This window comes from Boleophthalmus pectinirostris, unplaced genomic scaffold (assembly GCF_026225935.1).
Source record: "Boleophthalmus pectinirostris isolate CB_2022bp ecotype Guang Dong unplaced genomic scaffold, ASM2622593v1 HiC_scaffold_17, whole genome shotgun sequence".
Lineage (NCBI taxonomy): Eukaryota > Metazoa > Chordata > Actinopteri > Gobiiformes > Gobiidae > Boleophthalmus > Boleophthalmus pectinirostris.
The window spans coordinates 18871634-18883927 of record NW_026571115.1 but is presented as its reverse complement, the minus strand read 5'-3'; the positions used below and the strand labels follow the sequence as shown (position 1 = coordinate 18883927).

At 39.3% G+C, this 12294-nt stretch overlaps 1 protein-coding gene across 1 annotated transcript; it reads right to left on the bottom strand.

Annotated features, from left to right (window-relative positions):
• Positions 1–2707: 2707 nt before the first annotated feature.
• LOC110169064 (somatostatin receptor type 2-like) lies at positions 2708–3820 on the bottom strand. Its single transcript, XM_020934572.1, has one exon. The coding sequence runs from the start codon at positions 3818–3820 to the stop codon at positions 2708–2710; it is 1113 nt and encodes a 370-aa protein (XP_020790231.1).
• Positions 3821–12294: the final 8474 nt, after the last annotated feature.

Sequence of the window (12294 nt, the reverse complement as noted above, 5' to 3'; positions counted from 1 at the left end):
TGGTTGGTGTGGTGTGGACCCGAGTGGTTTGTGATGTCTTCTGCAGTGCAGTAAAGCCAGTGTCAGACCAGTAAGACCTTGAGTAATGCTTATTCATATCACATGTTTTATTTGATTGTTTAAAAAAGGTCCCACGTGTTTAAGATAAACATCCTAAACTGTCACATTCAAATATCACAAGCCCACAATGTTAAGCTGCTCTGTTTTCTGCATACTGACACCATATTCTTTTGGTCTGCTTCTAGACTGATATCAAAGATGTGTACCAATGGCTCTATTGCATATCACAGTGGAGCAGCTGAGGCTAGCTAAGGACATTCAGGGATGCAGCTGAAACGGACAGGAGAGCTTCATTAAACGTTTCAGTGATTAAACTCAGAACAAAACTGGAAAGTCTCTGGGCCATGCTTTGTCTCTTCTTTCACTCTTCAGGCACCAGTTGTCAAAGCTTACAGGACTAACTCTGGTAATTCATCAGTGATTACAGAATATGGTTTACATTTCAAATAGCATACAGGCCTAGATACACCCTTTACTACCAGGGTTTTGATAAATTATTTATTGTTTTGTATTTCGCATCCATTTTCATATCTTTGAATCTGGCGCCACACTGTGGTCAAATGATACCATGACAAACGTTCATGGCTTGTTGGATGTACAATTTCATATTTTCTTTGAGCACTCTTTTGTACCAATACATGGCTCCTTTTCCTGTATTCTAGCTAAAATGTTTCCACTTAAAAAAAAAAAAAAAATACAGCAGTGAGGAGAGCCGCCTTAAGATACATTTTATTACAGACAGGTAAACAATAGACAACCAACAATAAATCAATAACATTTTATTTCTCCCCAAGGGGCATTTAAGCACATCCAGCAGTAAAATACAATAATAAGAGAAAATAAATTAACTCTCCACAACAATACATATAACGCCACAGAACTGCCACATGAACATTTTTGAAAATAGTATTCAGTATAAATTTAGGTAACAATAAAAATGCTACGATGTGTATTGTCCTGCTACAATAATACATCATGCCAATGTACTTTACATATATACAATCTCTAAAATACAGTTAATATTCTCTTCATTTCTATTCGTTTAACTTTGTGTAAGATTCAAGGTAGACATATTTTTCATGTTCACCACTTCTTACAAGCAACATTGAAGCTGTAATTTCAGTAAATTGTCTTCGTAGAATGATCACAAACTACATACTAAAAGTTCTGCAATGATAGCATGCACAAAAATGCATCTAAGCTATGCATAATTGAATTCATGTCATAAATGAATGGAACAATATGGGAACATCAAATGCCCTGTAGATTAAAAGTGCACTATATAACTTTTCTGGTAGGGAGGGGGTCAGCCACCTGCTTGTTTCCATGAAGATATTATTTTGTCGTATATGTTTATCTTATAGGTCTTTTAATTATGACTTATCTATATTTTTCTTTTTTCTTTTTTTTTTTTTCAGGTGCAAAGTGCATTGGTAAAACAGCCATTCTGTGAGTTCAGTTGCCTCTACACAGGTCTGACCTCTGTCTTGACCTGGTAGTATCACCTGCCTGACAACAACGACATATCCATGGAGACACGCAGGTGGCCGATCTTCCACCAGAAAGAAGTAGCATAGAGCCCCTTTAAGTGTTCTAGCCCTTCTCAAATTCATATCTGGCTGACATGCAGAGTGGTTGGTGCCTGCCTTGATAGTACTCCAGATTTGCCCAGACTCGCAGATGAGTGGCAGAAGAGGAGATTTACAAGTGCAGTGAGCCTTAGCAGCACTAGTCTCACCAGAGTCAACACACAGCAGGCTGACTGTTATGTTGTACACTGCACATACTCATGGAAACAAACACCATAGTAGAATAATTATATAAAAAATGTACATTAGATTGATGGATTTTCTACAGTTTAGCAGCACTTTGGTTAAAGGCATTTCTTCACACAGACACAGTGCAAGAAACTGTAATCAGGCACAAAACAGCCATACATTCTGCTATTGACCAGACGTGTTCATTTACATTTTGTGGGTGTTAAATTGCCCAATTCTTTTACACAAAAATCAATAGCACACGTCGAGTACTGAACATGATCATTACTTATTCACAAGTATGATTTACAGCTTTGAAACAACGCCTCGAAGTCCACAAAAGGTTGAAGGGTGCAATGCCCAAGTGTTATATATTCTACTGTATATCTACACTAGAAAATAACCAGTTGTACAACTTTATACATCCTTGGAACTTTACAACTCCAGTAACAAAAATGACACACAGGTCTGCTGATGTTTTAAATATGATAGTGATAAATATTTTAAAAATCTGAGACATGGGTAACGGAACACAATCATTTTACAGTATAAAAGAGGCAGTTACAATTTATCCAATTACAAACTCTTCAATATAGTGTGTTTTTTTGTTTTTTTTTGTAAACTCTTACAAACAAATACTCTACGCAAAACTGCTGCAGGCAAGGACTTGGTTGCTGCAGTTACCTTGTAAGGAATTTATGGGAATATTATTGTGATATTACTTTGTATTATATATATATTCCATAATTTAGATTTATTTGAAGATGAAGTATTGATTTGTCCAATGAAAATGTTATTCACAAGTTACAATTTCACTCTGAGAAAAACAGTAGGCAGTGTTTGTTCTTTGTAACAACAGTAACACATATAACCACAATTGGAGACAGCTGTTAGATGCTAGTTTGCAGATCTCCATTAAAAAGTGTGCTCTGCGTCTCTGTGGGGTCATTGATCATGCGTGACTTATCCTGTCTGCTATCACTGCGCTCCGCCTCGTCCAGCCCTCCCACTTTTTTCAAGCACAAAACATTCTGGAAACTCTTTTTGAAGTTTTCCGACAGAAACGCGTACAGTATGGGGTTGGCGCAGCTGTTGGCGTACCCCAGGACGACCACGAAAGCAAAGGTAGATCTCAGGAAGGGCGTGGTGGAGAGGGTGCCCGTCACTGAAGTCACATTGAAGACGTAGAAAGGCAGCCAGCAGAAGACAAAGACGGCGACTACGATTGACACCATCCGTGTAACTTTTCGCTCAGATTTTTTCCTCTTCGAAGATCCGACACGAATTCCTGAAGATTTGACTTTTATAATGATCAACAGGTAGCACAAACAGATCACCAGTAGAGGCAAGAAAAACCCCAACACAAATGTATAGAACATAAACGCTGTGTAATATGCTTCTTCTGGCTCGGGCCAAACTATAGTGCAAGAACACCCATCATGCTTTGTAATAACTCCACTGTAGATAACAATAGGCAGGTTGACCATTAGCGAAATGCCCCACACTGCTAAATTGATGATCTTGGCCATACGTGGTTTCCGCCATTTTGTAGACTTGATTGGATGCACCACAGCCAAGTAGCGGTCAATACTCATGACCATAAGGCAGAAGATTGACGTGAATTGGTTCAAAGAGTCCACTGTCATCACAACTCGACATAAAACTGGGCCGAAGGGCCAGTGAACAAGAGCCAGTTGGATGGCTATAAACGGCAAACCCAGCATGAACAAAACATCTGCAACTGCGAGATTGAGAATGTAGATATTTGTAACGGTTTTCATCTTAGCGTAGCGGAGGATGACATAAATGACCAAAGCGTTTCCGCAAAGTCCAACGGTGCAAACCAGGAAGTACATGCACGTGATGACAATGGTACTGGTCTGGTTGAAGCCATAGTCCGTGTAGTTACCAAAATTGGAGTCGGATTCATTTTGCAGAAAGCTGTCGTACATGAAGTGTTCAGAGAGATTTGGAGGAGCAGAGGGGAAGATCCAGGAGGCCATGGCACCTCAGCGTGGTTCCGCCTGATAGTGATGTCCCATCTGCTCTGCCAAAGACCTGCAGTGGATACAAAATCACTGTCAAAGCGCATATTTCTGGAGATGCACAAGAATATAACTGAAAATGTAACTGCTGTGTGTGTAGTATAGTGATTGATCATTTTTTTCAGTTTGTTTCTGTTATTATAATATTCTACTACATTTAAACAAACTTTTAATGTACACAAAAATAACTCTTATGAGCACTACACTCTGCTATAATGCTGTTACCTCTTCAAATACTTACATATTTTGTTTGATTCACATGTTTCAGTAACCATTTATTATTAGCCTGTCTACCTCCAGTCTCTGTCTACATCTCCAAAGTTCAAAATGCTCTGTTCCACCTTGTGATGTCAAGAAGAAGTAGTTTTCAAGTTACCTTTTACCTTTGTAGTAGTGATTAGCAACTCCGGGGCTGAAGTTATCCACATGATTCTAATGAAGTTGTATGGAGTTTAAAAACACTGTAGAGCGCTTCCTGTATTACCACATGACATCACAGGGTGGAACAGAGTGTTTTCAGTTTGAGAGAAGAACTCAGCCTAAATATGCAGGGTTTGTGTGTTAAATGCATGAATGAAAGACAACACAACTCCAGCTATGTTTTTGATGAGAAAAGAACGTTATAAAATAGATCAGAGAATGGCGTAATATGGGCCCTTTAAGTAACTGCTAAAATTCCACATGTCTCCAAACCAATTGCAAAAGCTCACCCAAAACACATAATTCATTCAACTTTTTCTATTTTGTTATTTGTGCTGATCACTTTAAAGTTCACTGTGTAACTTTTTTGGTAGTGGGTCTGCTACCTGCTATGGAGATGTTATTGTATCGTCTAGAATGTTCTTCAGTGTGGCATTCAACTTTTCCATCTTCACAGACACAATCGGGTGATGCCATGCCACCAAGTCAAGTTACAGTTTAGATCTGTGGAGAGGCAACCCTGCTCACAGTAAGAACACATGTGTTCTGAGGTATATTTAAGCAATAAAATGCATGTAACTGAATAAATGCAAGATAGATAGATTTAATGCCACACTGACTTAGAGTGAGACTTTAATGATTCACAGTTGGACACAGCAGCTCACACACATTCTGAGGAACATTCTAGGCAAAGCAATAACATCTACACAAGGCAAGCAGGTGGTGTACTTCTTTAAAAAATCCTGTATATATTTTACTTTTCATTTTGGGCTTACACAAGAACCACTAATGCTTTCGTCATTAATGAAAGCTACAATCATCTAGTCACTCACTAAGGGAAATGCAATGATATTATTATAAAGTGAGTGATTCTGTTTGAGCAACTCGGGATCTACAAGATATGAATGTCCTTTCACAGACTCGGAAGAATTGACTCCACTCCAGTTTTCTCCCAATTTAGACCTTGCTAACCGTTGGTCTTGTAATCATAGACTTTGATAGATTTTTTTTTGCATTGATTTCATTTCACCACCCTCGAAGAAAATGGCTCTTTATCACATCCATCACATATTGAATTTTCAGCCCTTCCTCTCATTAAGTTGTATTGATTCAGTGCCGTATCAGTCTGTCATATGCACTTCTCATGGCAAATGTCACAGCAATGATCTCTGGAGAAAGCTTGTTTGATAGTTTTACTTCAGGCTTATCTCCCACATGTTATTGGGGCTACACTGCTGCCAAGGGAAATCACGTTGCCCAGTATAAAGCTAAATATCTCCCTGGGGGAATGAAAAACCTGCATGTGTCCCTCTCATATTGTTTGACAGTCATCTTTGCAGACAGATCATTTACTGGGCACCAGGTGTATGGGGGCTCGAGTAATTGAGAGATGAGTGCATGTCAGATTAAAGTGCGAGGCTCTGTTTGATTTAGATACATGCTAATAAAACAAAATCCTTTAGGGTGCTACTCAGGCAAGCTGTCACTGGACCCTGGTCATGGATTAATGTGAGTCATGAGTCACTATGTTGTATAATGAAGCAGTTGGACACTCATTGGGAAACATGTCTTACATAAGATAGAGATAGTGGTTTGTGCAAATTATTCATGAAAAAGTAAGTCAAAGTTTGTGCCTTTAACAGCATTAAGAAATATGTAATGGACAGTTACATTTTCCATCATTATTTCCTTTTTTATTTCTGCTGTGAGGAGACATGCAACAGGTAGGCACTATCAGTCTTGCTAGGAGTTGGTGTGGATGACTAAATCATAAGCTCCTATAGTGGCACAACGTCAGCGTTTACAAGCATTTTCTTACACAATCAACAAGTGTTTGTTCTGTAAGATTTCGTTTTAGACTCATGCATAGCCTTTTTTCATTGCTACTGTACAATCAATGACTTGTGAAATGTCAGTATTAAAAAAAACTTACCTGCTTTCAGAGCCAATGTGCCTCCAATGCCACTCTGTTAGGAATGATGAAGTCTAGCCTTTCATAATCTTTTTTTGGTTTAATTTTGCCATAACTTCTTCTTCAACCAGCCACAGATACAGTAACACATTTGTATTCAGTGTATTTCCATAAAGCAGTGTGGATCCAAAATGATGCTGCTAGATCACGGTGAGCGCGAGGAGCGGAGTGGTGGCGCGTCTGGAGTCTGGACGCTGTTGCGCGCTCTGTGCTACAGGAGAGAGTCACCTCTGACTGATCCTCGCGCGCACTCATACATACAGATGAGGGCCATTCAGACGAGACATTAACATACAAACTAACCCTATTGGGCCAACATTATAAGAGAGCAATATTTTATTTACGACAGGTTTTAAACTTGCAAACCCCACGCTGATGTAACAGTATATATGTTGATAATAATAAAGACTGGTTCAGCGAGTCACTTTCCGTTCACATAATCCATGGATAAATCCTGTTTGCTCTCTGGGTAGCCTACATATAGTGTCAGCGCACACACTTTTTCCATGCTAAATGTCACTTTGGAAAAGATTGAGCTGTCCTGTTTGCCATGCGTAAAAGTCAAGTGCGCCATATGTCTGTACAATTAAATAAACCTATAGGCTACAACACAAATAACAAGCATGCAGCCACAGAGACACTTAGAGCTGAATCACTTTGCACCTGTAACTGACAAAACTGTTTTAGAGATCGTCACCAGTCTGAGTTCATCTGCTTGCTGCCTGGACATGTTACCCACTAGATTTCTAAAGTCTGTCCTCAACAGTTTACTTTCACCACTCACTCACATAGTTAACATGTCACTTCAATCTGGAACATTCCCAAATGCGTTGAAAACTGCGGTCATTAAGCCTCTCCTAAAGAAGAGCAGTCTTGATGCCACAGTACTGAACAATTTCCGACCCATCTCAAATCTGCCGTTTTTTGGCAAAGTCCTTGAAAAAGCTGTTTACCAACAGCTTACGAACTTTCTCCAAATGAACAACTCCTTTGATGTTTTCCAGTCAGGTTTTAGAGCCCACCACAGCACTGAGACTGCTCTTATCAAGGTGACAAATGACATCCGCCTGAACACTGATGCAGGCAAAGTCTCAGTCTTGATCCTGTTAGATCTGAGTGCTGCTTTTGACACTGTCGATCATGGGATCCTCTTACAGAGACTAGAGGACTGGGTGGACATCTCTGGTTCTGTACTAAACTGGTTCAAGTCCTATCTAGAAGACAGGAAGTATTTTGTTGAAATTGGAAACTGTGTCTCAGATCACATGGCCCTGACCTGTGGGGTGCCTCAGGGGTCAATCCTGGGCCCCCTGTTGTTCAATCTCTACATGCTGCCATTAGGCCAGTTAATAAGCAGCAATAATGTGTCCTACCACAATTATGCAGATGACACTCAGATCTACGTCTCTCTGGCAGCAGGAGACTATGGACCAGTGGAGTCACTTGGTCATTGCATCCAACAGATCAGTGTGTGGATGCAAAACAACTTTCTCCAGCTAAACTCTGACAAGACTGAAGTCATAGTGTTTGGTCCACAAAAACAAAGGGACAGTGTCAGCAGTCACCTCCAGTCTCTCTCTCTAAAACCTTCAAATCAGGCAAGAAATCTCGGGGTAATAATGGACTCAGACTTGAACTTTAACAGCCACATCAAATCAATAACATCTGCAGCCTTTTACCATCTAAAAAACATAGCAAAAATCAAAGGTTTACTGTCTAAAGCAGACTTGGAGAAACTTATCCATGCGTTTGTCTCCAGTAGATTAGACTACTGTAATGGTCTGCTCACTGGTCTCTCAAAACGAGCTGTGAGACAACTGCAGAACATCCAGAACGCTGCAGCTCGGGTCCTTACTCGAACTAGGAAGTACGAGCACATAAGTCCTGTGCTCAGGTCTCTGCACTGGCTTCCTGTGCCTCAGAGAATAGACTTTAAAACAGCTCTGCTTGTGTACAAGTCTCTCCATGGCCGAGCACCAAAGTACATCTGTGACATGTTAGTGTCATATGAACCATGAACCACCTCAGGGACGGGCCTCCTGCTGGTGCCCCTTGTTTAGTCATGGACTAAACAAGGGGGAGTCAGCATTTCAGGTTTATGCAGCTAAAACCTGGAACAGTCTTCCTGAACATGTGAGACAGACTCTTCTGTGACGCTGTTTAAATCCAGGCTCATTATGTCTCTCTTTTTTAATTTTAATCTTCATGATTATTTATGTTTTGATTTGTTTTTATTATGATTTTAATGTATTTCTTATTCTGTAAAGCACTTTGAATTACTTTGTGTACGAATTGTGCTATACAAATAAACTTGCCTTGAATTGCCTTGCCTAGGCTACATTAATCAAACATAACTGTTTACAGTGTGTTGTTTTGATAAGATTCATTTGCTACAGGCTGCGTGACACGTTCCAAACCACAAGAGGCAACGCTGAGCCAATAATAAACGTACATGTTTCAGTTCCAATGGAAGTAGGCTACTAAAGGAGCGGGAAAGCGCTGTTGCGTTTAGTTGTTGACGAGGTAAATAATTATTGATTTCATCTAAATGAACAAATGGTCAACTTTTAAGTGCAGTTCAGAAACCTGAGTGTGTGCTTTTGTTTTCAGCTCATTTGGACATTGCTGCGTTTCTCTCTAAGCAGGTTAAGGTAAGATATTTTAAAGGGCACATTACACTTTTCTGACCTGATATCACAAAGTTGTGTTTTGTTTCATTCACACATGTTTAAAACACAAATCCTGCATATGTAGGCAGAGTCATTCTCTCAATCAGAAAACACTGAATACAGGAAATGCTCTACTGTGTTTTTAAACTCCATACAACTTCACGAGAATCATTTGGACGATTCAACTTTGGGACTACCAACCTCTACTGAAATAAAGGCAAAGGGTAGCTGTTGAGTTGAAAACAGGCTATGACCTTTATTCACACAGGTCATGTAGCCTGTGTGAATGAAACAAAACACAACTTTGAATATGTTTTTGATGAGGGAACAGTATTCTAACATGGCTTAAAGTTCAAAAGAGTCACATTGTGTAATATAGGATTTAAATATCCCTTGTAAGATTTTTTTTTAAGTCTTGCTATGAATAACTCCACGAAGCTCTTAGCACAGTACATCATAATTATCTTAGGAATGGCACTTTATTAGTAATTCAACACATTTATTGAAGTTTTGCACAAGAAGTAGTCAGTCCTTCATTTTCAGAACAATAACTGAATCATTGGACACTGCTTTTTCTAATTACTGGACTGTGTCTAAACCATTAAGAGACTATTGACTGAAATTCCAATTAAGACTACACTGACAAACATTGGGAGCCAGCAGCAGATGTGGCTTATTGAATGAGAGCCATGCTGAAGCTTTTGGCTTTTTCTAATGTTCTTTATGGGTGTCATAAATTAGACTGGTACCATTAAAGCACATTATAGAGGCACACCATTTGTCTGGAGTGTCATTTAGGTGAGAGGTGAGCTTTAAAGGTCCAGTCATTATCGACCACAGGAAATCGTCTGGTCACATTTTAGTAGAGGCTGGTTCTGGTTATGGCTTATGCCTAACAATTATATTAAATACATGCTTTTAAGAGCTCTATTCTGTACTATCCCTTTTACTTTTGAGAGCTCTATTTTGTACTATCCTTTTTACTTCAACTTTAGTAAGGATAATTTATTATTTTTTTAAATATACTTGGAAAGAAAGTGACAGCTTTTGGAAAATACTGTATATGTTTGTTTTAAAAAATATTTTTGTCCTGTATCGGCTTTATTCAATAAGACAACAAGAAAATGGGTGGAGAATGGGGAGGGGCATTTAATCAGACCCTGGGAGACTATCGAGCAACACTGAGGCCAGCATCTGTCCTGTGACCAATGTTCAATGACTAAAGTGTAGGAATCCTTTGAAGGTAAATTGAATACAGTTACTTGAATAACAAAGAAAATACTGCAGAGAAATCTTTAATGTAGCAACTCTATGATACTGCATCTGCTCTGTATCTTTACTATTACCACTCCTTGTCAATTACAGGTAATAATAGTCGAGGTATAATGGCAATAGCTCCAAACATTGTTACTTGATCTTTGTCCAGATGGCCCTGTCTAAAATGAACAGGCAACCAACCCATTAGTGAAGTCAACAAGGCTTCACATCTGCTATGTACACCTCTGTGTGAATGTGTCAAGATAACATTAGACAAATGCGACAGGAAATCCATTTGATTAAGGCATCCATGAGATTGAACAGATCCATCTAAACTTGGTTTGGGAAATTATGACAGTAGCCTGCTCTTTCTCTGACACTTATTTCAGACCTGTTACGTGTGACTGAAGATGCTACAGATTGAAGATCTTCAAGTTGATATAGAAAATGTAAAATTGACAGGAATCGTGACTAGTACTAAACACTTGAAAATGCATCTTTTTGCTTTTTCCTCTCAGCATTATTTTTTACAGCTTCCAAATCACATAAAAATGAGGAGCTAACCCCTCCGGGTCTCATCACATCTCAACAACCAAGCAGGGTTGGGCCTGGTTAGTACTTGGATGGGAGACTGTGGGCCGCCAGTGGCAAAATCTGTTGTTGTGTCCTTAGGCAAGACATTTCACCTACATTGCCTAGTATGAATGTGTGCGTGAGTGTTGATGGTGGTCCGAGGGGACGATGACGCAGATTGACAGACTCACTTCTGTCAGGCTACCAGGGGAGCTATGGTTACAATAGTATCTTACAACCACTAACTATAGAGTTAATGAATTAATGCTCTCTAAAATGTGTTTGAGTGTCCAAAAAGAGCTGTATAAATCAAATGCATTATTATTAGTTGTATTATTATGAAGAGCCTTCTTTCATGACACAAGGCGAGTGTGCAGCCTCTTTCTGAAACTGTTTGGAACCAGATCCATCCAGGACTGAAATATATTGTGCTTTTCAAATCCTTCTGCAGACTGTTTTAGTGTTTGATTTTTGTCAGTGTAATCCCTCATTCATCCAGGAGTGGTCCATTGACAAAGTTTTAAGCTCAAGATATTTCGGTTCCCATCCAAGAGTATTTCTCAGTTCAGTTTTTGAAACCTTGTTTTATACCCCAATAACAGGAGGAGTTTTCACGTTACAGTAAATATAGTGTTTAAGTAGTTCACCTGAGATTTGGGACATATTGACTTTTGCACTTTTTTCACAAACCATTTTATTTCCAGAGTTTATAAAGTGGAACCTCTGTGTTATAAGCCCCATCCATCATTACTAATCGCCATACAGTTTTACCATCCAGTAAAGTCCTTGTATCCCTGTGGCTCACACACTGCTACACTTTTGCATGTGTAAATACAAACACAATAGAGGAGCCACAGCAGAGGGGAAACACAAATTGCTTTGAGGAGCTGTGCGATGATAAATCATGTGGTTCATTGCGGGAGGCAGGTGGCTGATCACATTTCTCTGGGGCCAGTGGCTGAATGAGCTGTCACACACCACAGTACTCCAGGCTACTCCTATACACACAGTTATACACAGTTATTCAAAGCATTACACTACCCACAGGAGGCTTGTATCTGCTTTTTTTGACTATTTCACAGACTTTATAGACCTGCACATGAGGGACTGATGTGTTGTAGATCAATTCTTATTCTGGGTGAGGCACTTCAGCCGAATAGTCTTCACAGTATGTGGCTTGTATCAAAACTGGATGATGGCATTAGCAGCCAACTACCAATGTATTATGTGAAAAACACAATTGTGGACTGTTTATGGAACGTTTTCAGTAGCTATTATAGAGCAAGTATTAACTTGAATATTATTTCCTATCCTAAATGACGCAATGATACAATGACTTTTTGTAAGTGATTTGTTTTGAATGGCCAAACAGTCCTTGGTATGAGTTGTACAGCTTCTCCACCTCTCTCTTTACCTGTGTGATTCTCTCAAAAGAAACAGTCCATGCAGCTAGATGAAATGTGATTTAAAAAAAAAAAAAAAAATGAAGATACCAGGTGCTGGTATAAATTCAGTTTAGTTATTGCGTTTTCCTAATGAAT